This window comes from Oncorhynchus nerka, linkage group LG18, assembly GCF_034236695.1.
Source record: "Oncorhynchus nerka isolate Pitt River linkage group LG18, Oner_Uvic_2.0, whole genome shotgun sequence".
NCBI lineage: Eukaryota > Metazoa > Chordata > Actinopteri > Salmoniformes > Salmonidae > Oncorhynchus > Oncorhynchus nerka.
The window spans coordinates 55,676,963-55,704,861 of NC_088413.1; the positions used below are offsets into that span (position 1 = coordinate 55,676,963).

The 27,899-nt window shown below is 46.2% G+C and overlaps 1 protein-coding gene across 1 annotated transcript in view; it reads right to left on the reverse strand.

Annotated features, from left to right (window-relative positions):
• Positions 1 to 27,899, reverse strand: part of syne2b (spectrin repeat containing, nuclear envelope 2b) — a 152,132-nt gene that overhangs the window by 81,170 nt on the left and 43,063 nt on the right. The window contains exons 38-59 of the mRNA XM_065003352.1: positions 27,557 to 27,751; positions 27,101 to 27,308; positions 26,371 to 26,483; positions 25,900 to 26,102; positions 25,578 to 25,685; positions 25,203 to 25,473; positions 24,789 to 25,118; positions 24,269 to 24,598; positions 21,691 to 22,020; positions 21,167 to 21,496; positions 16,686 to 17,006; positions 16,165 to 16,494; positions 15,648 to 15,977; positions 15,182 to 15,526; positions 10,170 to 10,348; positions 9,769 to 10,084; positions 7,807 to 7,971; positions 5,342 to 5,689; positions 5,000 to 5,136; positions 4,504 to 4,633; positions 3,793 to 3,966; positions 562 to 3,699 (exon numbers count right to left, since the gene is read on the reverse strand). Coding sequence (XP_064859424.1) covers positions 562 to 3,699; positions 3,793 to 3,966; positions 4,504 to 4,633; positions 5,000 to 5,136; positions 5,342 to 5,689; positions 7,807 to 7,971; positions 9,769 to 10,084; positions 10,170 to 10,348; positions 15,182 to 15,526; positions 15,648 to 15,977; positions 16,165 to 16,494; positions 16,686 to 17,006; positions 21,167 to 21,496; positions 21,691 to 22,020; positions 24,269 to 24,598; positions 24,789 to 25,118; positions 25,203 to 25,473; positions 25,578 to 25,685; positions 25,900 to 26,102; positions 26,371 to 26,483; positions 27,101 to 27,308; positions 27,557 to 27,751 — 8,331 coding nt within the window. The remainder of the gene's footprint in view (positions 1 to 561; positions 3,700 to 3,792; positions 3,967 to 4,503; positions 4,634 to 4,999; positions 5,137 to 5,341; positions 5,690 to 7,806; positions 7,972 to 9,768; positions 10,085 to 10,169; positions 10,349 to 15,181; positions 15,527 to 15,647; positions 15,978 to 16,164; positions 16,495 to 16,685; positions 17,007 to 21,166; positions 21,497 to 21,690; positions 22,021 to 24,268; positions 24,599 to 24,788; positions 25,119 to 25,202; positions 25,474 to 25,577; positions 25,686 to 25,899; positions 26,103 to 26,370; positions 26,484 to 27,100; positions 27,309 to 27,556; positions 27,752 to 27,899) is intronic.

The following is a 27,899-nucleotide window of genomic DNA, read 5'->3' on the forward strand; positions in this document are numbered from 1 at the left end:
GATAGTTTGTAAATGAAATTCCTCAACAATATATTAAGGTTGAATGATTTTCTTACAAACTTCTCAAATATCTTCTTACAAATCTTCTTAAGATGTTTGTTGCTAGGCAACCGTTTTAGCTAGCTATCTAGCTAGCAGTGGCAATCATGTTAGCATATTTCTTACTGAGATGACTGTTCTAAAACATGTTTTTGGGTTTAAAATAATCAATACTGAAACTTTCAGATGAAGTTTGTGAGTAAATTAAATATGTTCAATTGCTTTCCTGAGCTTTTTCTCTCACTGGCCTGAGTGTAAGGGTTGAGCCATCTTGGAATTAACAACATTTCCAATAACATTATTTTCAAGAATCTAATTTCTTCTTAACTTTTGGCTTAAGAAGAAACATAGGAAATAGCGCAAGAAAATGTTCAAGAACCTTTGAGGAATAGCAAATTTGCTTAATTTTATAGTTAAGGAAAAAATGTCAGAAGGTTTTATGAATATGGGCCCTGGTCCCTCCTTGAGCTCCTTCCTCTTTCGCTCCTCTGTCTGTTGTTTGTCTAATTTGGCCACACTTACCTCTGGCTGGCCTTTAGTGCTGCTCTCCCTGTCTTCTTTTCTGGTGCTCTCAGTTGCAGCTGTAGCTCCATGTTGTTTGATTGGTTGGGCAGCATCTCTCTTTGGCTGTTTTTCACTCACTGACTGACTCTCACTTTCGATTTTAGCTGACTGTTTTCTGTCTGTTTGGGCAGTAGCCTCCAACATCACCTTTGGTTCGGTCAGACTTTCTTGCACCTCACATTGGTCATGTTCACTTCTCCACTCTTTAGCATGCTCTTCCCAGGTCCCTTTGTCCTCAACCTCAATAGCTCTGTCACTCGTTGCTTTGGAGGGTTCTGGTTGAGTCTGTGGTAGACATGCTTTGCTAACCTCTGCCTGAGATATGTCAATTTCAGTCCACACTGTCTCTGCTTTCTCTGACTGCACTGTCTTAGTGACGTGTGTCTTTGTTTGACTGGGTTGATCAGAACCGATTACCTTGCTCTCCGGTTTAGTCACAGCTGAAGCTTCTTGTTTGACTGGTATGGTTTTCTCTTTGACAGGGGTGTGTGACAGTGGCTTAGCTTGCTGACTGTCCTGGGTGGGAGACTGTTGGCTCTTGGCTGTCTTCTTGGTCCGGGGCAGTGTGGATGGTACTGGTGCTTTTGGTTCGACTTGTGTCTGGATAGAGGTGACAGCAAGAGATACAGCCACATCAGCCTTCTGTTTACTTATCTCAGAGGTCAGGGGTGATGCGGAAGGTGCTGGTGGAGTTGGTGCTTTTGGTTTGTCCTCTTTCCCAACAGGCTCTTTCTGGACATCACTCACTGTGGGCAGGTCCGGTACAATGTACCGTTGTTCAGTCTCCGTTTTACTGTCCTTCCATAATTCCTCAGTGTTATACTTGACCCTGTTCTCCACAGCTGTGTTAGAGGCCTGGGGTAGAAGGGCCTGGGTTGTAGCCTGCTGGCTCTTGGCTGTCTTCTTAATGCGAGGTGGTGTGGATGGTGCCTTTGCTTTGTCCTCTGTCTGGGTTGAGGTGACAGCAGGAGGTACAGCCACATCGCTCATTGTGGGCAGGTCCAGAACAATGTATCGTTGTTCAGTGTCATCCTTGCTGTCCTTCCATAACTCCTCAGTGTTATACTTGTCTTTGTTCTCCACAGCAGGCTGTGTGTTAGAGGGCTGGGCCTGCTGGCTCTTGGCTGTCTCCTTGGTACGAGGCGATGTGGATGGTGCTTTAGCTTTGTCTTCTGTCTGGATTGAAGTGACAGCAGTAGCAACAGGCTCTTTCTGGACATCACTCACTGTGGGCAGGTCCAGTACAATGTATCGTTGTTCAGTCTTACTGTCCTTCCATAATTCCTCAGTGTTATACTTGACACTGTCCTCCACAGCTGTGTTGGGCTGCGTGTCAGAGGGCTGGGCCTGCTGGCTCTTGGCTTTTCTCTTGTTACGAGGTGGTGTGGATGGTGCCTTTGCTTTGTCCTCTGTCTGGGTTGAGGTGACAGCAGGAGGTACAGCCACATCGCTCACTGTGGGCAGGTCCAGTACAATGTATCGTTGTTCAGTCTCAGTCTTGCTGTCCTTCCATAACTCCTCAGTGTTATACTTGACCCTGTTCTCCACAGCAGGCTGTGTGTTAGAGGGCTGGGCCTGCTGGCTCTTGGCTTTTCTCTTGTTACGAGGTGGTGTGGACGGGGGTGGTGCTTTGACTCCAGTCTGGAAAGAGGCAACAGCAGTGGGCTGAGCCACATCAGGCAAGTCCAGTATAAGGTCTGGTTGTTCAGTCTCAGTCTTGCTGTCCTTCCATAACTCCTCAGTGTCATACTTGACCTTGTTCTCCACAGCTCCGTCCGGCTGGGACTGAGGAAGCCTATTCTCAGGGTGTTCCCTGGGCCTTACAGTGGAGTCCTGTGATTCTGTCTGCTGTGGACTGTGACTGGTGGACTGAGTGTCCGAGTCCATTTTGTCAGTATCAAGCACTACTGCTCCGGAGGATATGATAAGTGCGGTGTCACTGCTCATCAGTGGCCACATCTCTGGTGTCTGCACATACACAGTGTCAGTGTCCAGAATGACAGAGGACAATTTCTTCTCTAGTGGCTGCGGTGTGTCGACATCATAACACACTTGGCTTTTTGTGTCAGGGACGTGAGATTGTTTTACTTGTGTGTCGTCATGACTACGTTGTTTTTCAGAGTCAATGTAAGCATGCTGTGAGCGTAGGGCATCTGTCAAAGATGTCTCCTGATCAAGGCCCTGGTCTATCTGGTCAGTTGCCTGACTAACCGTCTTCACAGTTGTAGTCTCTACTCTTGTAACATGAGTATCACCATGCCCCTTGACTGCAGTTCTCTCTGTCATCAGGGTCTCAGACGATCGACTCTTGGTATCTTGTATTTGGATGGTGGTGGAAGTTATGTCGGTTTCAACCGATCGAGTAGTCACTATCGTGCTCTGTTTAGGCTCTACTGCAGCTTTTGGCACCTGTGTGACAGCAGTTTTATTCTCCTTTGCCAGTTCTTGTGTCATGACAGACCCTGAACTTGGGGCTTCAGTATGCACCATGGCAGTGACCGCTGAAGTCTCTTGTTTGACTGGTATGATTTTCTCTGTGACAGGGGGGAGTGGCTGTGGTATGTTTTTCTCTGTGACAGGGGGGAGTGGCTGTGGTATGTTTTTCTCTGTGATAGGGGGATTGGCTGTGGTATGTTTTTCTCTGTGACAGGGGGATTGGCTGTGGTATGTTTTTCTCTGTGACAGGGGAGTGGCTGTGGTATGTTTTCTCTGTGACAGGGGGAGTGGCTGTGGTATGTTTTTCTCTGTGACAGGGGGGAGTGGCTGTGGTATATTTTTCTCTGTGACAGGGGGGAGTGGCTGTGGTTTGTTTTTCTCTGTGACAGGGGGGAGTGGCTGTGGTATGTTTTTCTCTGTGACAGGGGGGAGTGGCTGTGGTATGTTTTTCTCTGTGACAGCGGGGAGTGGCTGTGGTATATTTTTCTCTGTGATATGGAGAAGCAACTGTGGTGTAGCTTGCTGACTCTCCTGGGTGGGAGTCTGCTTGGTCTTGGCTGTCCTCCTAGGTGGTACGGCTGGTTTGTCTTCTGTCTGGACTGAGGTGACAGCAACAGGCTGAGTCACATCTATTTTCTGTTTACTCTTCTCAGCTACATCCTGGGAGGGAAAAGGAGAGAAAATATGAATACAAAATGTTGTTGCATTACACAGTTTAACAATGGACTGGTTGGGGATCAGTAAAGTTCTCACTTTCAGAGTCTTGGTGAGAAAGGTGCTGTGTGTGTCTGCATCCCTGAGTGTTGCAGTGGTGTCTTTCTCCAGTCTGTCTGCTTGGTCAGGCTTCAGGCAGTCCACCAGGAACTGTCTGTGAGACAGCACCTCCTTCAGGGCCTTTTGGAACTGCACACCCTCCTCTAATGCAGCCTGAAACAGGAAGAACCACTGTCACCTGTTCTACCATCAGTGAGTGATGAGTGTTTCCATGTTTTCTCAACAACTCTGAGTTCTTGGAATAGTCTATATACCTGACCTCACTAGCTCTGATTCATGTTGTTTGAACAATCTAGCAAATGGACCACAGTGAGTGGACCTACGTCACGTATTAGAGGATGTACCCATAGGCACTAAACAAAGTCCTTGATAATGTTCTTGTAATAATTGGAAATAATGACCAAATTCAAAACATCTACACACTTATGCACCCTGGCAATTACTTCAGCATGGCATACAGGAATATTGTGTTCCCTCTACAGTTCCAATAATTTGCTCCCATACCCAGGTAGCCAACATTACTGGGAAACTTTCAATTGTATTGTATGTGATACTCATAAAACTAGATTGTGCAATGAAAGTACAAAAGCTGACACAAACCGAATTACATATCTATTTGGATATATTGAAGACGTTAAACCTCCTCATATCAACATTCATTCTGTTTGATTGAGAGGCCTGTGCTATAACCTGGATGGAGGGGGCTGTCTGTGTGGGTGAGGAGTGGTTCCACTGCTGCAGAAGCTGAACAGAGGCTGTGAGGCAGCGAGCTGTGTTCTCAGTGCAGCAGCTCTGCCTCTCACCCAACCTGGTCTTCAGACTACACACACACAGAGAGAGAGAGAGAGTGAGAGTAAGAGGATAGCATCAGCACACTGACAGGATATTCATATGTACAAGCTGATACAATCTCTTAGATTAGTTAATAGCTACTATACTAAACATCCCAGCTACTCATGTATATAAGAATTCCATGTCTCTATCTTTTGCAACTTGCTACGCCTCAAACTACAAAGAAAGATCAGCATGTTCCGTTATCTATGATATAAAGGAGTAATAACAATTCAAACTGAAATTGAAATGGAAGAGAGCCAGCTGAGTTTAAACTTGGAGAGAAACAGGAAGAGGTTCTGTGCACTGCACAGTTTGATAATGAGCTGAATGTTTGGGATGCCAAGTCTAGTACCTGTCGTGCTGCTGGCTCAGTAACTCCATTATGGAGATGACTTCAGCGGGAAGGTCCTCCTCTGTGGATGCAGATCTGGCAGCCTGACGCATGTCATGAACTTTAAGCCCTAACCCCTCCAATGACCTCTCGCAGTTCTAAAGGGTGCAGAAATCACAAGTGTAAAACTCAGGTTAGAGTCTCGGGGCAATATAGAACTATAATTGATTTGTATTTACTTTGTTGCAATTGTCCCACAGACTGTGTACATTGATTCTTTTAAGTTGTTGAAAAATAAATACCGTAATATGGGAACTAGTACAGTGCCAAACAGAGCAGAGTCATTCGGAGCCGCGGAGGTACCTTGAGGCTGTGCCAGTGCTGCTGGAGCTGGGCTATGTTGGGGTGTGGCTCGCTGTAGCTCAGGGCCTGGTCCAGAGAACGGAGCTCCCACTGCAGGGCTTTGGCCCTCTCCCTCAGGCCCTGGGCCTTCTTGGCCATCTTCGCATCCAGCTCCTTCAGCTGGGCCTCGCAGCCTGCCAGCCTTTCCGTCATCTCCCTCTCAGAAGAAGTGAGGAGGTCGTGGAGGTGGCTGACCTCCAGGGTCAGGGTGTCACGACCGGCAGGGGTGCAGTGGCTCAGCAGGGTGTCTCGGATTGCGTCCAGCTCCCTCATCTCCCTCTCCTCCCTGTCGACAGTCTGGAGCAGGGCCTGGGGGAGGAAGGCACATACAATATTTACAACCCTCAGACTAGCAATATGGACAATATGGTCTTAACAAGCTGTCCTGAAACACATACAGTAAAACAATAGTATGACATATTTTGCGATGCACAAATAAATACACCATGACATGGGGTGGAACAGTGGCAAAGGTACCCACAGGAATAATATTAGTCTGAGGAGAGATTAAATAGCATTAATACAACAAAAATAATTCAAAACACACTCCTTTAGTTTACGCAAGTTAAACAGATGTATTTTTTCTTCATAATAAGCAGGAGTCCTAGGCGTTACTCTGGAACCTGATCTCTCTTTTGACAAACATATCAAGACTGTTTCAAGAACAGCTTTTTTCCATCTACGTAAAAATTGCATTGCAAAAAATCAGAAACTTTCTGTCCAAAAATGATGCAGAAAAAGTAATCCATGCTTTTGTTACTTCTAGGTTAGACTACTGCAATTCTCTATTATAAAGCACTAAATAAACTTCAGTTAGTGCTAAATACGGCTGCTAGAATCCTGACTAGAACCAAAAAATGTGATCATATTACTCCAGTGCTAGCCTCTCTACACTGGCTTCCTGTTAAGGCAAGGGCTGATTTGCTAAGGTTTTACTGCTAACCTACAAAGCATTACATGGGCTTGCTCCTACCTATCTTTCCGATATGGTCCTGCCGTACATACCTACACATACGCTACGGTCACAAGACGCAGGCCTCCTAATTGTCCCTAGAATTTCTAAGCAAACAGCTGGAGGCAGGGCTTTCTCCTTTAGAGCTCCATTTTTATGGAATGGTCTGCCTATCCATGTGAGAGACGCAGACTCTGTCTCAACCTTTAAGTCTTTACTGAAGACTCATCTCTTCAGTGGGTCATATGATTGAGTGTAGTCTGGCCCAGGAGTGTGAAGGTGAACGGAAAGACTCTGGAGCAACGAACCGCCCTTGCTGTCTCTGCCTGGCCGGTTCCCCTCTCTCCACTGGGATTCTCTGCCTCTAACCCTATTACAGGGGCTAAGTCACTGGCTTACTGGTGCTCTTCCATGCCGTCCCTAGGAGGGGTGCGTCACTGACGTGATCTTCCTCTCTGGGTTGGCGTCCCCCCTTGGGTTGTGCCGTGGCGATGATCTTTGTGGGCTATACTCAGCCTTGTCTCAGGATGGTAAGTTGGTGGTTAAAGATATCCCTCTAGTGGTGTGGGGGCTGTGCTTTGGCAAAGTGGGTGGGGTTATATCCTTCCTGTTTGGCCCTGTCCGGGGGTATCATCGGATGGGGCCACAGTGTCTCCTGACCCCTCCCGTCTCAGCCTCCAGTATTTATACTGCAGTAGTTTATGTGTCGGGGGCTAGGGTCAGTTTGTTATATCTGGAGTACTTCTCCTGTCTCATCCGGTGTCCTGTGTGAATTTAAGTATTCTCTCTTTCTCTCTCTCTCTCGGAGGACCTGAGCCCTAGGACCATGCCTCAGGACTACCTGGCATGATGAGTCCTTGCTGTCCCCAGTCCACCTGGCCGTGCTGCTGCTCCAGTTTCAACTGTTCTGCCTGCGGCTATGGAACCCTGACCTGTTCACCGGACGTGCTACCTGTCCCAGACCTGCTGTTTTCAACTCTCTAGAGACAGCAGGAGCGGTAGAGATACTCTTAATGATCGGCTATGAAAAGCCAACTGACATTTACTCCTGAGGTGCTGACTTGTTGCACCCTCAACAACTACTGTGATTATTATTATTTGACCATGCTGGTCATTTATGAACATTTGAACATCTTGGCCATGTTCTGTTATAATCTCCACCCGGCACAGCCAGAAGAGGACTGGCCACCCCTCATAGCCTGGTTCCTCTCTAGGTTTCTTCCTAGGTTTTGGCCTTTCTAGGGAGTTTTTCCTAGCCACCGTGCTTCTACACCTGCATTGCTTGCTGTTTGGGGTTTTAGGCTTAGTTTCTATACAGCACTTTGAGATATCAGCTGATGTAAGAAGGGCTATATAAATACATTTGATTTGATTTGATATTTTGCGATGCACAAATAAGCTAATAGAAAATGGCAGGTTTCATTGCAATACAATTTTGTTCTTTCATGTTCTTTTCCATGCTCCTGTAACTAACCTTCAGGGTGTTGGCATAGCTGTGTAGAGCCTGTCTGTCTGTGGGCTGGGGGCCCAGACCCTTCACATGCTCCCTCAGCCAGTCCTGGGCTGCCCCATGCTGTTCCACTAGCTGGGCACAGTGCCTCTCCATGTGGATGCCCTCCTCCATCCTCACACAGGCCTCCTGGAACACACATACACACACAAATTATAATTACCAACACGTCTTTCAATGGGCACTGATTCAAAGAGGAAAATTACAATTATAACAATTTCTATACAATATACAGTGCATTCGGAAAGTGTTCAGACCCCTTCCCTTTTTCCACATTTTGTTACGTTACAGCCTTATTCTAGAATGAATTAAAGACATTTTTTCCTCATCAATCTACACACCAAACTTCATAAAAACAAAGCAAAAACAGGTTTATAGAATTTTTTTACATAAGAATTCAGACACTTTGCTTTGAGATTAGAAATTGAGCAATCGGGGGAGAAGGGCCTTCGTCAGGGAGGTGACCAAGAACCCGATGGTCACTCTGACAGAGCTCCAGTGTTCCTCTGTGGAGATGGGAGAACTTTCAAGAAGGGCAACCATCTCTGCAGCACTCTACCAATCAGGTCTTTATGGTAGAGTGACCAGACGGGAACCACTCCTCAGTAAAAGTCACATGACAGCATGCTTGGAGTTTGCCAAAAGGAACCTAAGGACTCTGACCATGAGAAACAAGATTCTCTGGTCTGATGAAACCAAGATTAAACTCTTTAGCCTCAATGCCAAGTGTCACGTCTGGAGGAAACCTGGCACTATCCCTAAGGTGAAGCATGGTGGTGGTAGCCTCATGCTGTAGGGATGTTTTCAACAGCAGGGACTGGAAGACTAGTCAGGATCAAACAAAAGATGAACAGAGCAAGGGACAGCGAGATTCTTGATGAAAACCTGCTCCAGAGCACTCTGGACCTGAGACTGGGGTGAAGGTTCATCTTCCAACAGGAAAAAACCCTAAGCACACAGCCAAGACAACGCAGGAGTGGCTTCGGGACAAGTCTCTGGATGTCCTTGAATTGCCCAGCCAGAGCCCGGACTTAAACCCAATCGAACATCTCTGGAGATACCTGAAAATAGCTGTGCAGCGACATTCCCAATCCAACCGGACAGAGCTTGAGAGGGCCTGAAGAGAAGAATGGGAGAAACTCCCCAAACACAGATGTGCCAAGCTTGTAGCGTCATACTCAAGAAGACTCAAGGCTGTAATCGCTGCCAAAGGTGCTTAAACAAATGTGAGGGATCAGCCGGATCAAGTGGTCCGACTGCACCCTCTCCTGGAGATGGGCCGCAGTACAGCCACTACTGACGAGCGCACCTGAGGCCAATTGACTGATTGTTGTTTGTGCTCTCTTAAGGACCTGACTGAAGGGGCAGAGAGGGAGAGTGATTATGAGCCGGAGACTATGCCGAATTCCGGGACAGTAGGATCCCCTGTTATAGGTTTGGCTCAAGCTGTTGGAGTGGCGTTGGGTACCAACTGTTATTTTTTTGGGGGGATTTGTTTGGATAGCCATTACCGTGGCCTTTGTTTGTACGGTCCCGGGGAGAGTTGAAAGAAGAACTCCCAATACAGTTTCCTTCGTTTTGTTGAAGTCACATCTCTGATTCTCTTTTCGTGCTGTCCCGCCTAGGATTTCATCAGTGAATAGGTACGGCCTTTCACACAATGTACTGAGTCAAAGGTCTGAATACATAATGTAATGTGATATTTCAGTTTTTAATTTTTTATACTTTTGCATTATGAGGAATTGTGTGTAGATTGATGAGGGGAAAAAACAATGATGATGAGGGGAAAAAAACAATCAAATCCATTTTAGAATAAGGCTGTATAGTAAAACAAATTGGAAAAAGTCAAGGGGTCTAAATAATTTCCGAATGCACTGAATACTACAGATGAGTGTATCAGTATGAGTGGGGAGATCTAACACCCACCGTCAGTTCTTGGAGAAGGGCAGGGATGCATTCCTCCATGGTGGCCCAGAAGAGGTCTGTCCAGCTGGGGTCCTGGGTAAGCTGGAACATTTCCTTGCCCTGGGTGTGGAGGACAGACAGGGCTGGGGCCAGGTTCCTGGTTTTATCCAGGAGGGTCCTGGCCGTCTCCACAGCCTGCCCCCGGTCTCCCAGCCCAGGCCAGGGGAAGTGACGGGGCAGCTCTGCTGTCTGGTGCTGGACCTCAGCCAGACAGGACTGGGCTTGACACTTCTGGTACTGACAGGTCACCAGGCGTTCCACCACACCTTGCAACAGTCTGACACACCAGGGAAACATCTGTTTCACATGGTCGTTTTTTTATTCATTACACACCTTTTAAATGCAATAAAATGTCACTGTACCTGTGCACCACCTCAGCATTGTGTACAACTTCTCCCCACTCCTCTTCCAAGTCTCTGACTGTCTGCTGAACCTCTAGTCTCCTGCTCTCCTCCAGGTCCTGGCTTTCACACAGACTCTGACCTTGTCTCCTCAAGTCCTGCAGCTTAGAGTCTCCCTCAGGTCTGGAACTCAGGACAGCCTGAAGAGGATATTTGAGTTAAAGGCCCAATGAAGCTGTTTTATATCAATGTCAAATCATTTCTGGGTAACAATTAAGTAACTTACTGTAATAGTTTTCCATTAAAACTGTCCAAAATACACAAACATTTTTCAAGCAATACATTTGGTAGGACTGTCTGAGTGGGGAGGGAAAAACTGAAAACTAGCTGTTATTGGCAGAGAGGTTTGCAACTCTCTTTGTTATTGGTCTATTAACTAATTTACCACCTGGTGATACCAACAAGCAAGCCGAAACTCCCCCATTGAAAAACCTGCTGATTAGAAGGTCCTGTGTATATTGTATTTTCAACCAGCAAATATCAGGAAATAACACAGATCAAATGTTTTCACACTTTTACAGTGATAGTTTTATCGCCTGTTGTAAATGATGCAAAACACAGGAAAAACAGAATGTTGCCTGCACTGGGACTTTAATGCAACAGAATATACAAGGAATGGTCTGACTACAGTCAATAGTAGCTCGGTGATTTTTTTGATCACCGAGCTGGTCGCATCCGCGCTTCGGTCTCCTTCGGTCTGCAGGTTGTATAACTTTTTCATTACATTTCATTATAGTACAACGGTCTGATTTGTCTAATCTTAGCAATTTCTTCTTAGCTAGCTACATAGCCGTCGTTGTATCAAAGATAATTGCGTAATTATCGTATTTCGTCGTCCTCCTATCTGCCCAACACGTTCACCGTCTACCGTAGCACTGTAGTAACTATCACACTCAACTGAACGACTTGATTAGTGTAGTGTTAGCTAGCTACATAGTTGTCTTTGCTGTCTTCGTATCCAAGATAATTGTGTAGTTTAGAGTGTGGAGTCTTAGAGTGATAATTGCGTTATTATCGTATTTCGTCGTCCTCCTATCTGCCTAGCAGCTAGCCAGCTAGCATACGTTCACCGGCTACCGTAGCACTGTAGTAACTATCACACTCAACTGAACGACTTGATTAGTGTAGTATTAGCTAGCTACATAGTTGTCTTTGCTGTCTTCGTATCCAAGATAATTGTGTAGTTTAGAGTGTGTAGTCTTAGAGTGATTATCTTAATTTACCGAGGTTAGCTAGCCAGCTATTTTGTCGTCCTTAACGTAGGAGACACTCCTAGCTAGCCAACAGCCAGCCAACGTCTACTGAATAGAACTTTCGCATTCCGGTCGCATTCCGCTTCGCTCCACAGGTAGTATCACATTTTCATTTCATTTCATTACAGTCCCAACGGTGTGATTTGTTTGATCGTAGCTAGCTACATAGCTAGCTACATAGCCGTCTTTGTTTCAAAGATAATTGTGTAGTCTAGAGCGATTTTCTAGGTTAGCTAGCCAGCTATTGTCGTTCTCCTAACGCAACGTAACGTAACCAACACTGCTAGCTAGCCAGCTAGCCCCGAATAGCAGCATTGTAGAAACTTCACACTCAACGGAACGACTTGATTAGGGTAGTGTCAACAACGCAGCTAGCCTACCTCAGCAGTACTGTATCATTTTAATCATTTTAGTCAATTAGATTCTTGCTACGTAAGCTTAACTTTCTGAACATTCGAGACGTGTAGTCCACTTGTCATTCCAATCTCCTCTGCATTAGCGTAGCCTCTTCTCTAGCCTGTCAACTATGTGTCTGTCTATCCCTGTTCTCTCCTCTCTGCACAGACCATACAAACGCTCCACACCGCGTGGCCGCGCCACCCTAATCTGGTGGTCCCAGCGCGCACGACCCACGTGGAGTTCCAGGTCTCCGGTAGCCTCTGGAACTGCCGATCTGCGGCCAACAAGGCAGAGTTCATCTCAGCCTATGCCTCCCTCCAGTCCCTCGACTTCTTGGCACTGACGGAAACATGGATCACCACAGACAACACTGCTACTCCTACTGCTCTCTCTTCGTCCGCCCACGTGCTCTCGCACACCCCGAGAGCTTCTGGTCAGCGGGGTGGTGGCACCGGGATCCTCATCTCTCCCAAGTGGTCATTCTCTCTTTCTCCTCTTACCCATCTGTCTATCGCCTCCTTTGAATTCCATGCTGTCACAGTTACCAGCCCTTTCAAGCTTAACATCCTTATCATTTATCGCCCTCCAGGTTCCCTCGGAGAGTTCATCAATGAGCTTGATGCCTTGATAAGCTCCTTTCCTGAGGACGGCTCACCTCTCACAGTTCTGGGCGACTTTAACCTCCCCACGTCTACCTTTGACTCATTCCTCTCTGCCTCCTTCTTTCCACTCCTCTCCTCTTTTGACCTCACCCTCTCACCTTCCCCCTACTCACAAGGCAGGCAATACGCTCGACCTCATCTTTACTAGATGCTGTTCTTCCACTAACCTCATTGCAACTCCCCTCCAAGTCTCCGACCACTACCTTGTATCCTTTTCCCTCTCGCTCTCATCCAACACTTCCCACACTGCCCCTACTCGGATGGTATCGCGCCGTCCCAACCTTCGCTCTCTCTCCCCCGCTACTCTCTCCTCTTCCATCCTATCATCTCTTCCCTCTGCTCAAACCTTCTCCAACCTATCGCCTGTATCTGCCTCCTCAACCCTCCTCTCCTCCCTTTCTGCATCCTTTGACTCTCTATGTCCCCTATCCTCCAGGCCGGCTCGGTCCTCCCCTCCCGCTCCGTGGCTCGACGACTCATTGCGAGCTCACAGAACAGGGCTCGGGCAGCCGAGCGGAAATGGAGGAAAACTCGCCTCCCTGCGGACCTGGCATCCTTTCACTCCCTCCTCTCTACATTTTCCTCCTCTGTCTCTGCTGCTAAAGCCACTTTCTACCACTCTAAATTCCAAGCATCTGCCTCTAACCCTAGGAAGCTCTTTGCCACCTTCTCCTCCCTCTTGAATCCTCCTCCCCCTCCCACCCCCCCTCCCTCTCTGCAGATGACTTCGTCAACCATTTTGAAAAGAAGGTCGACGACATCCGATCCTCGTTTGCTAAGTCAAACGACACCGCTGGTTCTGCTCACACTGCCCTACCCTGTGCTCTGACCTCTTTCTCCCCTCTCTCTCCAGATGACATCTCGCGTCTTGTGACGGCCGGCCGCCCAACAACCTGCCCGCTTGACCCTATCCCCTCCTCTCTTCTCCAGACCATCTCCGGTGACCTTCTCCCTTACCTCACCTCGCTCATCAACTCATCCCTGACCGCTGGCTACGTCCCTCCCGTCTTTAAGAGAGCGAGAGTTGCACCCCTTCTGAAAAAACCTACACTCGATCCCTCCGATGTCAACAACTACAGACCAGTATCCCTTCTTTCTTTTCTCTCCAAAACTCTTGAACGTGCCGTCCTTGGCCAGCTCTCCCGCTATCTCTCTCAGAATGACCTTCTTGATCCAAATCAGTCAGGTTTCAAGAGTAGTCATTCAACTGAGACTGCTCTTCTCTGTATCACGGAGGCACTCCGCACTGCTAAAGCTAACTCTCTCTCCTCTGCTCTCATCCTTCTAGACCTATCGGCTGCCTTCGATACTGTGAACCATCAGATCCTCCTCTCCACCCTCTCCGAGTTGGGCATCTCCGGCGCGGCCCATGCTTGGATTGCGTCCTACCTGACAGGTCGCTCCTACCAGGTGGCGTGGCGAGAATCTGTCTCCTCACCACGCGCTCTCACCACTGGTGTCCCCCAGGGCTCTGTTCTAGGCCCTCTCCTATTCTCGCTATACACCAAGTCACTTGGCTCTGTCATAACCTCACATGGTCTCTCCTATCATTGCTATGCAGACGACACACAATTAATCTTCTCCTTTCCCCCCTCTGATGACCAGGTGGCGAATCGCATCTCTGCATGTCTGGCAGACATATCAGTGTGGATGACGGATCACCACCTCAAGCTGAACCTCGGCAAGACGGAGCTGCTCTTCCTCCCGGGAAGGACTGCCCGTTCCATGATCTCGCCATCACGGTTGACAACTCCATTGTGTCCTCCTCCCAGAGCGCTAAGAACCTTGGCGTGATCCTGGACAACACCCTGTCGTTCTCAACTAACATCAAGGCGGTGGCCCGTTCCTGTAGGTTCATGCTCTACAACATCCGCAGAGTACGACCCTGCCTCACACAGGAAGCGGCGCAGGTCCTAATCCAGGCACTTGTCATCTCCCGTCTGGATTACTGCAACTCGCTGTTGGCTGGGCTCCCTGCCTGTGCCATTAAACCCCTACAACTCATCCAGAACGCCGCAGCCCGTCTGGTGTTCAACCTTCCCAAGTTCTCTCACGTCACCCCGCTCCTCCGCTCTCTCCACTGGCTTCCAGTTGAAGCTCGCATCCGCTACAAGACCATGGTGCTTGCCTACGGAGCTGTGAGGGGAACGGCACCTCAGTACCTCCAGGCTCTGATCAGGCCCTACACCCAAACAAGGGCACTGCGTTCATCCACCTCTGGCCTGCTCGCCTCCCTACCACTGAGGAAGTACAGTTCCCGCTCAGCCCAGTCAAAACTGTTCGCTGCTCTGGCCCCCCAATGGTGGAACAAACTCCCTCACGACGCCAGGACAGCGGAGTCAATCACCACCTTCCGGAGACACCTGAAACCCCACCTCTTTAAGGAATACCTAGGATAGGATAAAGTAATCCTTCTCACCCCCCCTTAAAAGACCTAGATGCACTATTGTAAAGTGGCTGTTCCACTGGATGTCATAAGGTGAAAGCACCAATTTGTAAGTCGCTCTGGATAAGAGCGTCTGCTAAATGACTTAAATGTAAATGTAGTATAAACTGCTTGAAGATTTGGCTTTGCAATCTTAACATAACATTTTCCTATTTTTAATCAGCCAATCAATTGTGACATTACAAAGATCCTGTGGTGTAGTGTAGCGCGCACCGTTGCTCTCTGCAGCCTGTCCTGGATCTCTTCCTTGCTGCCCCGGGTGCCTGTTCCCAGGGAGTGTGTGTTCTGCTGCTGCAGTTGGAACCAGGCTCTGCTGCTCTCCTCCAGGGCCTGGAAGGCCTCTAGCTGCCTGGAGAGAGAATACCACACCTGGGCCTGACGCAGAGCCTCCTCAGCAGTCTGCAGGACTCTCCTCCACTCCTCCTCCATGTCTCTGACTGTCTGCTGAACCTCTCGTCTCCTGCTCTCCTCCAGGCCCTGATGTTCACACAGACTTTGACCTTGTCTCCTCAAGTCCTGCAGCTTAGAGTCTCCCTCAGGTCTGGAACTCAGGACGGCCTGTGGATAGAGAGACAGAAAAAGAGTAGTGCCTTAGGGCCTCAGCTAGATCGGACCTTGTTGGAAGTGTTGCTGACTTGATATCTGCCGTTTTTTTAGGCACAAGTAGCTATAGACTTACCTGTGCTACGTTTATTCTGTCATCAGTCTGGCTCTGGCTGCCCAGAGAGTGTAGGCGTTGTTTGTGGTCTCTGACCCAGGCCTGAATGCTTCCCTTCTGGGTAACATATTCAATCATTTCCCTCTCTATGACACTCTGAGCCTCGGCCTTATCCACCACCTCCTTTGCAGCCTTAAGAACTTCTCCCCACTCCCCTTCCATGTCTCTGACTGTCTGCTGAACCTCTCGTCTCCTGCTCTCCTCCAGGTCCTGATGTTCACACAGACTTTGACCTCGTCTCCTCAAGTCCTGCAGCTTAGAGTCTCCCTCAGGTCTGGAACTCAGGACAGCCTGGTAACAAACACAAACACTAGCTTAAGACTAAGGTAGTATAGTAAGCATTATGGACTTAGACTTAGCACAAAAAATACTCAAACAACCTCAGTCCAAAACTGAGCCTAAGCTCAAGTCCTAGGCTTTGCCCTGCTGTAGCACAGACCCAAACACTAACCATGTCTACCATTAACTGTAGACTGACCTGTGCAGTTTGTATTCTGTTCTCTGTCTTGGCCTGGCTGCCCAAAGAAAGTAAGCGTTGATTTTGGCCTTTGATCCAGGCCCTGGAGTTCTCCTTCTGGGTTTCCAAGTCTCTCAGCTGGCCTTCGATAGCACTCTGCATCTCAGCTTTGGTAAGAATCTCCTCAGCAGTCTGCAGGACTCTCCTCCACTCCTCCTCCATGTCTCTGACTGTCTGCTGAACCTCTCGTCTCCTGCTCTCCTCCAGGTCCTGATGTTCACACAAACTTTGACCTCGTCTCCTCAGGTCCTGCAGCTTAGAGTCTCCCTCAGATCTGGAACTCAGGACAGCCTAAAGACAAAGGTACTCAGTCAAAACTGAATTAGGCAGTTTAGAGCAAGACCAAAAGCCAAATCCATGTTTTTATGCCAAGTAAGACTCTGATGGAAGAGCCATGAATTGTAAATTCAGAACGAATGCTGACAACAACAATAAGTCCATATCTTCAGAGGATTTATAAGCACTTCTAGCTGTACACAGACCTGTGCGGTATGTAGTCTCTCCTCAGTCTTGGTCTGGCTGCTCTGAGAGTGTAGCTGTTGTTTCTGGTCTTTCACCCAGACCCAAGTGCCTTCCTTCCAGGTTTCAAAAGCTCTCAGCTCTTTTTCTAGTACCTCAGCCCGATCCAGCGCCTCTTTTGCAGCCTGTAGGACTCTCCTCCACTCCTCTTCCATGTCTCTGACTGTCTGCTGAACCTCTCGTCTCCTGCTCTCCTCCAGGTCCTGATGTTCACACAGACTTTGACCTCGTCTCCTCAAGTCCTGCAGCTTAGAGTCTCCCTCAGGTCTGGAACTCAGGACGGCCTGGTAACAGACACAAACACTAGGTAAAGACTAAGGTAATATAGTAAGCATTATGGACTTAGACTCAGCACATAAAATAATAATATTAGCGCAAAAAATACTATCCATAGTGGGATACTTAGCACAAAAAGTACTATCCATAGGGGGAGACTAAGCACAAAAAATACTATACAAAGGGGGAGACTTAGCACAAAAAGTACTATCCATAGGGGGAGGAGACTAAGCACAAAAAATACTATACAAAGGGGGAGACTTAGCACAAAAAGTACTATCCATAGGGGGAGACTAAGCACAAAAAATACTATACAAAGGGGGAGACTTAGCACAAAAAGTACTATCCATAGGGGGAGACTAAGCATAAAAAATACTATACAAAGGGGGAGACTTAGCACAAAAAGTACTATCCATAGGGGGAGACTAAGCACAAAAAATACTATACAAAGGGGGAGACTTAGCACAAAAAGTACTATCCATAGGGGGAGACTTAGCACAAAAAATACTATCCATAGGGGGAGACTAAGCACAAAAAATACTATACAAAGGGGGAGACTTAGCACAAAAAGTACTATCCATAGGGGGAGACTAAGCACAAAAAATACTATCCATAGTGAGAGACTTAGCACAAAAAATACTATCCATAGGGGGAGACTTAGCACAAAAAAATACTATCCATAGGGGGAGACTTAGCACAAAAAATACTATCCATAGTGAGAGACTTAGCACAAAAAATACTATCCATAGGGGGAGACTTAGCACAAAAAATACTATCCATAGGGGGAGACTTAGCACAAAAAATACTATCCATAGGGAGAGAATTAGCACAAAAAATACTATCCATAGTGAGAGACTTAGCACAAAAAATACTATCCATAGGGGGAGACTAAGCACAAAAAATACTATACAAAGGGGGAGACTTAGCACAAAAAGTACTATCCATAGGGGGAGACTAAGCACAAAAAATACTATCCATAGTGAGAGACTTAGCACAAAAAATACTATCCATAGGGGGAGACTTAGCACAAAAAATACTATCCATAGGGGGAGACTTAGCATAAAAAATACTATCCATAGGGGGAGACTTAGCACAAAAAATACTATCCATAGGGGGAGACTTAGCACAAAAAATACTATCCATAGTGAGAGACTTAGCACAAAAAATACTATCCATAGGGGGAGCCTGGACAATTGAAATGTCTGACCTTTTTCAACAGTCTGACTGTGAACATCTGTATGAAACCCAAACTAAGGGAGACAAATAAATGATTAAAAAACAACTTTCGATGCAATATGGAAAAAAAATGTGTGTAGAAGATTAATCATGAACCCAAATTGAGAACCCTTTGTTTGATTAAGGGTGAATCTGTGTGAGAGATATATTACATATAACCTACCTAAAAGCAAGAGATCGATATGTACACAGATCAGGGATATTGCCTCAGCTTATTGAAACAGATAAGATCAGGGATATTGCCTCAGCGTATTGAAACAGGTAAGATCAGGGATATTGGCTCTGCGTATTGAAACAGGTAAGATCAGGGATATTGGCTCTGCGTATTGAAACAGGTAAGATCAAGGATATTGGCTCTGCGTATTGAAACAGATAAGATCAAGGATATTGGCTCTGCGTATTGAAACAGGTAAGATCAGGGATATTGGCTCTGCGTATTGAAACAGGTAAGATCAGGGATATTGGCTCTGCGTATTGAAACAGGTAAGATCAGGGATATTGTCTCTGCGTATTGAAACAGGTCGGTATTGTGGTGAAATGGAAGAGGAAAGACTATTCCACTATTGTGACCTCGAAGAAATAGAGACTGACACTCATTGTATCCTCTATTGCCCTTGCTACCAAGATATACGCTTGCTTTTATTCCAGAAAGCACACCAGATATACCCTGGCATTATGTCGCTTAGCGATGAGGAGAAACTGAAATGGTTTTTTGTCCATTGTGTATTTCCATTTGCGGAATATTTAGATAAAGCCTGGAATAAAAGAAAAAGGGCTACCTATAATTAAATTGTAAAATTATTTAGTTTCTATGTGGTAAATAGTATGTGTGTATAGATTGTGTATAGGTTTGTCTCCCATATGAATCTTCTCTTTGTGCCAGACTGGGTTCAAATATCTTCTGTTTCATTTTCCTATATTTATTTATATGTGTGTGTGTGTGTGTGTGTGTGTGTGTGTGTGTGTGTGTATGTACAGTGTAGCAAAAAAGTATTTAGTCATCCACCAATTGTGCAAGTTCTCCCACTTAAAAAGATGAGCGAGGCCTGTAATTTTCATCATAGGTACACTTCAACTATGAGAAAAAAAATCCAGAAAATCACATTGTAGGATTTTTAATGAATTTATTTGCAAATTATGGTGGAAAATAAGTATTTGGTCACCTACAAACAAGCAAGATTTCTGGCTCTCACAGACCTGTAACTTCTTCTTTAAGAGGCTACTCTGTCCTCCACCCGTTACCTGTATTAATGGCACCTGTTTGAACTTGTTATCAGTAGAAAAGACACCTGTCCACAACCTCAAACAGTCACACTCCAAACTTCACTATGGCCAAGACCAAAGAGCTGTCAAAGGACACCAGAAACAACATTGTAGACCTGCACCAGGCTGGGAAGATTGAATCTGCAATAGGTAAGCAGCTTGGTTTGAAGAAATCAACTGTGGGAGCAATTATTAGGAAATGGAAGACATACAAGACCACTGATAATCTCCCTCGATCTGGGGCTCCACGCAAGATCTCACCCCGTGGGGTCAAAATGATCACAAGAACGGTGAGCAAACATCCCAGAACCACACGAGGGGACCTAGTGAATGACCTGCAGAGAGCTGGGACCAAAGTAACAAAGCCTACCATCAGTAACACACTACGCCGCCAGGGACTCAAATCCTGCAGTGCCAGATGTGTCCCCCTGCTTAAGCCAGTACATATCCAGGCCCGTCTGAAGTTTGCTAGAGAGCATTTGGATGATCCAGAAGAAGATTGGGAGAATGTCATATGGTCAGATGAAACCAAAATATAACTTTTTGGTAAAAACTCAACTCGTCGTGTTTGGAGGACAAAGAATGCTGAGTTGCATCCAAAGAACACCATACCTACTGTGAAGCATGGGGATGGAAACATCATGCTTTGGGGCTGTTTTTCTGCAAAGGGACCAGGACGACTGATCCGTGTAAAGGAAAGAATGAATGGGGCCATGTATCATGAGATTTTGAATGAAAACATCCTTCCATCAGCAAGGGTATTGAAGATGAAACGTGGCTGGGTCTTTCAGCATGACAATGATCCCAAACACACCGCCCGGGCAAGGAAGGAGTGGCTTCGTAAGAAGCATTTCAAGGTCCTGGAGTGGCCTAGCCAGTCTCCAGATCTCAACCCCATAGAAAATCTTTGGAGGGAGTTGAAAGTCCGTGTTGCCCAGCAACAGCCCCAAAACATCACTGCTCTAGAGGAGATCTGCATAAAGGAATGGGCCAAAATACCAGCAACAGTGTGTGAAAACCTTGTGAAGACTTACAGAAAACGTTTGACCTCTGTCATTGCCAACAAAGGGTCTTTAACAAAGTATTGAAATAAACTTTTGTTATTGACCAAATACTTATTTTCCACCATAATTTGCAAATAAATTCATAAAAAATCCTACAATGTGATTTTCTGGATTTTTTTTCTCATTTTGTCTGTCATAGTTGAAGTGTACCTATGATGAAAATTACAGGCCTCTCTCATCTTTTTAAGTGGGAGAACTTGCACAATTGGTGGCTGACTAAATACCTTTTTGCCCCACTGTATGTATGTATGTATGTATGTATGTATGTATGTATGTATAATTATTGTTTGGATAACCTTATTTCCTATTTTGTATTGATTTTTACTTGTAACATTTTTTTCACTCTTTATTCGATGAGCAAAGCAGAGAACACCGGAAGAAGAATTATCATTGAATTACCACAGTGAATTATTCTAATGCTTGTTAAAGTGTCAATTAATCCCAGAAGGGATGGGTTGCCAATTGGCGATTTGACACGAAAGTAAAATGTCATTTATTCAAAACAACCTTAGTCCAAAACTGAGCCTAAGCTCAAGTCCTAGTCTTTGCCCTGCTGTAGCCCAGACCCAAACACTAACCATGTCTACCATTAACTGTAGACTGACCTGTGCAGTTTGTATTCTGTTCTCTGTCTTGGCCTGGCTGCCCAAAGAAAGTAAGCGTTGATGTTGGCCTTTGATCCAGGCCCTGGAGTTCTCCTTCTGGGTTTCCAAGTCTCTCAGCTGGCCTTCGATAGCACTCTGCATCTCAGCTTTGGTAAGAATCTCCTCAGCAGTCTGCAGGACTCTCCTCCACTCCTCCTCCATGTCTCTGACTGTCTGCTGAACCTCACGTCTCCTGCTCTCCTCCAGTCCCTGATGTTCACACAAACTTTGACCTCGTCTCCTCAAGTCCTGCAGCTTAGAGTCTCCCTCAGGTCTGCAGCTCAGGATGGTCTGAAAAGAAACACCTATTTTTTTAATAAGTACATTAAGCATGTCTAATTGACTACTGACTGGCCAAAGGCATATCCAAAACTGTATGCCAAACCAGGGCCCATGCCATGACTCTTAAGTTAACCCTAAACTAACTGCCACTGTTTGTCACCCAGACAGTGTACCATACGTGTCTGTAGCAGCTGGAGACTGACCTGTGCTGTGTGTCTTTGGTCCTCAGTCTTGGCCTGGTTGCCCAGAGAGTGGAGTTGCTGCTGCTGGTCTCTTACCCAGGTCCTGGTACTTTCTGTCTGGGAGTCAAAAACTCTCAGCTGGCCTTCGATAGCACTCTGCATCTCAGCTTTGGTAAAAGTCTCCTCAGCAGTCTGCAGGACTCTCCTCCACTCCTCTTCCATGTCTCTGACTGTCTGCTGAACCTCTCGTCTCCTGCTCTCCTCCAGGTCCTGATGTTCACACAGACTTTGACCTCGTCTCCTCAAGTCCTGCAGCTTAGAGTCTCCCTCAGGTCTGGAACTCAGGACGGCCTGGTAACAGACACAAACACTAGCTTAAGACTAAGGTAGTATAGTAAGCATTATGGACTCAGACTTAGCACAAAAAATACTATCCATAGTGGGAGACTTAGCACAAAAAATACTTTCCATATTGAGAGACTTAGCACAAAAAATACTATCCAAAGGGGGAGCCTAGCCTGGGCAATGGAAATGTCTGACCTTTTTCAACAGTCTGACTGTGAATATCTGTATGAAACCCAAATTAAGGGAGACTTAGAAATGACTAAAAAATAACTGTTGAAGCAATATGAAAAAAAAATGGGTGGAGACGATTAATCATGAATCCAAAATGAGAACATTTAGTTTGATTAAGGGTGAATCTGTGTGAGAGATATATTATATATAACCTACCTAAAAGCAAGAGATCGATATGTACACAGGAAAGATCAGGGATGTTTCTTCTGCGTATTGAAACAGGTAAGATGAGGGATATTGTCTCTGCGTATTGAAACAGGTAAGATCAGGGATATTGTCTCTGCGTATTGAAATAGGTAAGATCAGGGATATTGTCTCTGCGTATTGAAACAGGTAAGATCAGGGATATTGTCTTTGCGTATTGAAACAGATAAGATCAAGGATATTGGCTCTGCGTATTGAAACAGGTAAGATCAGGGATATTGGCTCTGCGTATTGAAACAGGTAAGATCAGGGATATTGGCTCTACGTAATTGAAACAGGTCGGTATTGTGGTGAAATGGAAGAGGAAAGACTATTCCGCTATTGTGACCTCGAAGAAATAGAGACTGACACTCATTGTATCCTCTATTGCCCTTGCTACCAAGATATACGCTTGCATTTATTCCAGAAAGCACACCAGATACACCAGATATACTCTTTGTTTCTGGCTCAAAACAGACAGAAACAAAGCCCTTTTTTTTCTTATTTTTTTTAAAAATTTTACCCCTTTTTCTCATCAATTTCGTGGTATCCAATTGTTGTAGTAGCTACTATCTTGTCTCATCGCTACAACTCCCGTACGGGCTCGGGAGAGACGAAGGTTGAAAGTCATGCGTCCTCCGATACACAACCCAACCAAGCCGCACTGCTTCTTAACACAGTGCGCATCCAACCCGGAAGCCAGCCGCACCAATGCGCCAGAGGAAACACCGTGCACCTGGCCACCTTGGCTAGCGCACACTGCGCCCAGCCCGCCACAGGAGTCGCTGGTGCGCGATGAGACAAGGACAACCCTACCGACCAAGCCCTCCCTAACCCGGGCGACGCTAGGCCAATTGTGCGTCGCCCCACGGACCTCCCGGTCGCGGCCGGTTACGACAGAGCCTGGGCGCGAACCCAGGGACTCTGATGGCACAGCTGGCGCTGCAGTACAGCGCCCTTAACCACTGCGCCACCCGGGAGGCCCCACAAAGCCCTTTTCTTCTGAAACTCGTCAGTCTATTCTTGTTCTGAGAAATTAAGGCTATTCCATGTGAGAACTTGCCAAGAAACTGAAGATCTGGTACAATGCTGTGTACTACTCCCTTCAAAGAATAGCGCAAACTGGCTCTAACCAGAATAGAAAAAGGAGTGGGAGGCCCCGGTGCACAACTGAGCAAGAGGACAAGTACATTAGAGTGTCTAGTTTGAGAAACAGATGCCTCACGTCCTCAACTGGCAGCTTCATTAAATAGTACCCGCAAAACACCAGCCTCAAAGTCAACAATGAAGAGGCTACTCCGGGATGCTGGCCTTCTAGGCAGAGTTCCAGAAAAAATCTGCCGTTTCCAGCTACAATAACCATTTACAACATTAACAATGTCTACACTGTATTTCTGATCAATTTAATGTTATTTTAATAGACAATAAATTTGCTTTTCTTACATAAACAAGGACATTTCTAAGTGACCCCAAACTTTTGAATGGTAGTGTGTGTATATATGAATGTGTATATGTATGTATAATTACAGTTTGGATAACCTTATTTACTATTTTGTATCGATTTTTACTTTTAACATTTTTTTCACTCTTTATTCAATGAGCAATGCAGAGAACACCGGAAGAAGAATTATAATTGAATTACCACAGTGAATTATTGTAATGCTTGTTAATGTGTCAATTAATCCCAGAAGGGATGGGTTGCCAATTGGCGATTTGACACGAAAATAAACATTCATAACAACCTCAGTCCAAAACTGAGCCTAAGCTCAAGTCCTAGTCTTTGCCCTGCTGTAGCACAGACCCAAACACTAACCATGTCTACCATTAACTGTAGACTGACCTGTGCAGTTTGTATTCTGTTCTCTGTCTTGGCCTGGCTGCCCAAAGAAAGTAAGCGTTGATTTTGGCCTTTGATCCAGGCCCTGGAGTTCTCCTTCTGGGTTTCCAAGTCTCTCAGCTGGCCTTCGATAGCACTCTGCATCTCAGCTTTGGTAAGAATCTCCTCAGCAGTCTGCAGGACTCTCCTCCACTCCTCCTCCATGTCTCTGACTGTCTGCTGAACCTCACGTCTCCTGCTCTCCTCCAGTCCCTGATGTTCACACAGACTTTGACCTCGTCTCCTCAAGTCCTGCAGCTTAGAGTCTCCCTCAGGTCTGCAGCTCAGGATGGTCTGAAAATAAATACAAGTTTTTTTAATAAGTACATTAAGCATGTCTAATTGACTACTGGCCAAAGGCATATCCAAAACTGTATCCCAAACCAGGGCCCATGCCATGACTCTTACGTTAACCCTAAACTAACTGCCACTGTTTGTCACCCAGACAGTGTACCATACGTGTCTGTAGCAGCTGGAGACTGACCTGTGCTGTGTGTCTTTGGTCCTCAGTCTTGGCCTGGTTGCCCAGAGAGTGGAGTTGCTGCTGCTGGTCTCTGACCCAGGTCCTGGTACTTTCTGTCTGGGAGTCAAACACTCTCAGCTGGCCTTCGATAGCACTCTGCATCTCAGCTTTGGTAAGAGTCTCCTCAGCAGTCTGCAGGACTCTCCTCCACTCCTCCTCCATGTCTCTGACTGTCTGCTGAACCTCTCGTCTCCTGCTCTCCTCCAGGTCCTGATGTTCACACAGACTTTGACATTTTCTCCTCAAGTCCTGCAGCTTAGAGTCTCCCTCAGGTCTCGAACTGAGAATGGCCTGGAGAGTAAAACACATGAACATCTTAAGGGAGTCCTCTTAATATTTTTTTATTAAGTTTTCCATCATCTCCTATTGACATACCTGTGCTGTGTGTATTCTCTCCTCTTTCTGGATCTGGTGATGCTGTCGTTGTTGCTGGTCTCTAACCCAGGTCCTGGTGCTGTCAGTCTGGGTATCAAACCTCCTACTGGTCTCCTCCAGGACTCTCTGGGTCTCGGCCTGCTGCTGCAGTCTGGCCTCCAGGCACCGGTGGCGCTGCAGGAGGTCGTCAGTGTCAGTCAGCAGGCTGTCCCCTCTCAGACCCTGCCTCCGCACCGATGAACACAGCTCACTGAGGGCCTCCACTCTCTCACTGGATCACAGAGAAGACAATGTATCACCACTACTCACTACATCACACCACCACATCACTGCTCTACATTAACCCTCGCGCAAGTCTGCAATAACTCAATTCACCTTTCTTTGTGGAGGTCTTTGAGAAAGTTGTTGACTTGTTCTCCTTCCACTGACTTGTGTTCCCAGGCCTGAAGCCAGTCATGGAAACGCTCATGTTCCTGCTGTAGACTGAAGAACACAAGAAAGACACCATGTTGACTAAAATGACGCATGCGACTGACAATGACCCATCGTCAAATGACCGATTGCTTACATCCTCCCTTCAGTATCATTGTGGCGCCACCTAGTAATAACAGTGCTTACAGCAGTGTATAGTAGTAATGATGTATAGTAACACTGTTAGGAATAGGAGTGTATAGTATTTAGTGGTAATAGTGATTACCTGTTGAGGGTTCGGAGGACAGTGTCCAGCTGGCTCTGTCTGCCCTGACAGTGGGTTCTGAATGTGGCCAGCTCCTTCTCCTGCTCCCCCAGCCAGCTTTTCAGGTGGGCCAGCTGCTCTGGCGGAACCTGCTCTCTGCCTCTCTCCAGGTGCTCTCTCACCTGACCCAGACGCTTCTCACCCTCCTTAGACGCCAGGAAACACTGGAGGAAAAATAAAGAGACATTGTAACTCAGACAGAGCTGATGCTGGGGTTTCAAGCAATGTATCAGTCATGTCAAGAAAGTACTGGGATATTCTAAGTGAAATAGAGGTTCAATAGAGAGAATTCAGTCAATCCCAACCAACACTGTGTTCACCCATGTGATGACAGATCAAAAGATGTGATCAAGACCAAAACTCATCCTCCCCTTATGTCCATTTACATAGTCAGATGATTCTGTAAGATGTGATATCCAGCCTGCTACTCACAGCCAGTCTTTTCATGGAGGCCTCCACGTCCTGTTTACACACTGGGTTCTCAAAGCACTCGTTCACAGACAACTGCAGGTCCTGGAACCACTCTTCAAACAAATGGCTCTCACCTGAAGAAGGGAAAATGACGAAAGAAGTATTGAAAAAATTAGGGGGAACTGATACCTGACTAAACCAAGTAACCACTGAATGAAACTAGATTTTTTATAAATATTACTAAAAACATATTAAAGGACTTTTGGCCAAAGGATCCATTATATTATTAATCTACAATTGATATTCTTAACCCTGGGCAACATGGGTCTGGGAGGCTCACAGGGATATTGGTATACACAGTACTCTACCAATTATATATATTTTTTAACTCAATACTATTCCTAAATGCACTGTAATGTACGCTTGAAAACACAACATTTTGTATTTGTCTCATGGCAAAATGTGTAGAATTAGAAGATATTAGCTTTAAATCTGCAACAACAACCAAAACCTCTCTGCCCCATGACGCAATGTGTAGAATGGCAGGAAATCTGTTTGAAAACTGCAAAACTTCTCAGATGCCAAGAGGCGGCCCTTTTTAATGTCCTTTCCCCGGGCTCGAGACTTATGCACTGCAGACGTCATAGTGAAACTATCACAAAAGGGGTCCCCGGCCCCAAAGAAGTTTGAGAACCCCGGTCTTAAATGAAGTTTAAATGAAAGCAACAACCAATTAACAATAAATCCTTACTTTTGATGACCTTGATGAGGCCCTGTTCTCCCTCCTCCCGTTTCTGGTGGATCATGTATTTGGTGTGTGAGATGTTCTCTCTGAGCCTGGTGCAGTCTATAGACAGGGTCTGTAGCACCTGGGGGCTGGCCACACTGGACATGAGACCCACCTCCTTCAGCACTGTCCCTGCCTGCTCCTCCTGGGCCTGTAGCTGCTCACACAGATCCTACACCATGACAGAAATCATGTTCAATATCAACACGGGGACCAGTCAGGTTATATTCTGGTCTATGTGGGTAGATATGTTTTGTTTGGATAGGAGTTTGTTTGTGTCATTCAAAATAGTCATCTGAACTATTCATATGAATGATACATTTCACATAGTATAAACAATGACAGGTGAGTTTTGTCATTTAGTTGTCAGATGAGTTTAGTTTAATGAACATTGTACAGTACGAGGAGGGTGTACAGTACCTGCATCTGGGCCTGGTCTCCTGGCATACTGAGCATGCCCAGAGAGGACTGGATGTTGTGCAGGGCAGACTGGCACTCCGTGATCTTCTCTGCCAGGTGTCTCTTTACAGCGATCAGCTCCTGGAAGACATCAGTGCTGTCGGAGAATAGCTCGTCCACCTGATCCATCTTCTTCCTCAGCTGGGTCTCCATCACCTGAGGTGAAAAGGGGGGGGGTCACATGACATGGGGTGTGTTGGGGAGGGTGGGTCAGTTAAGTTGAAAATTATTGCCATTCTAGATGTCAATGCTAAATTTCACCCTTTGAAAATAACATATATCGTGTTTACAGTAAATACTATGA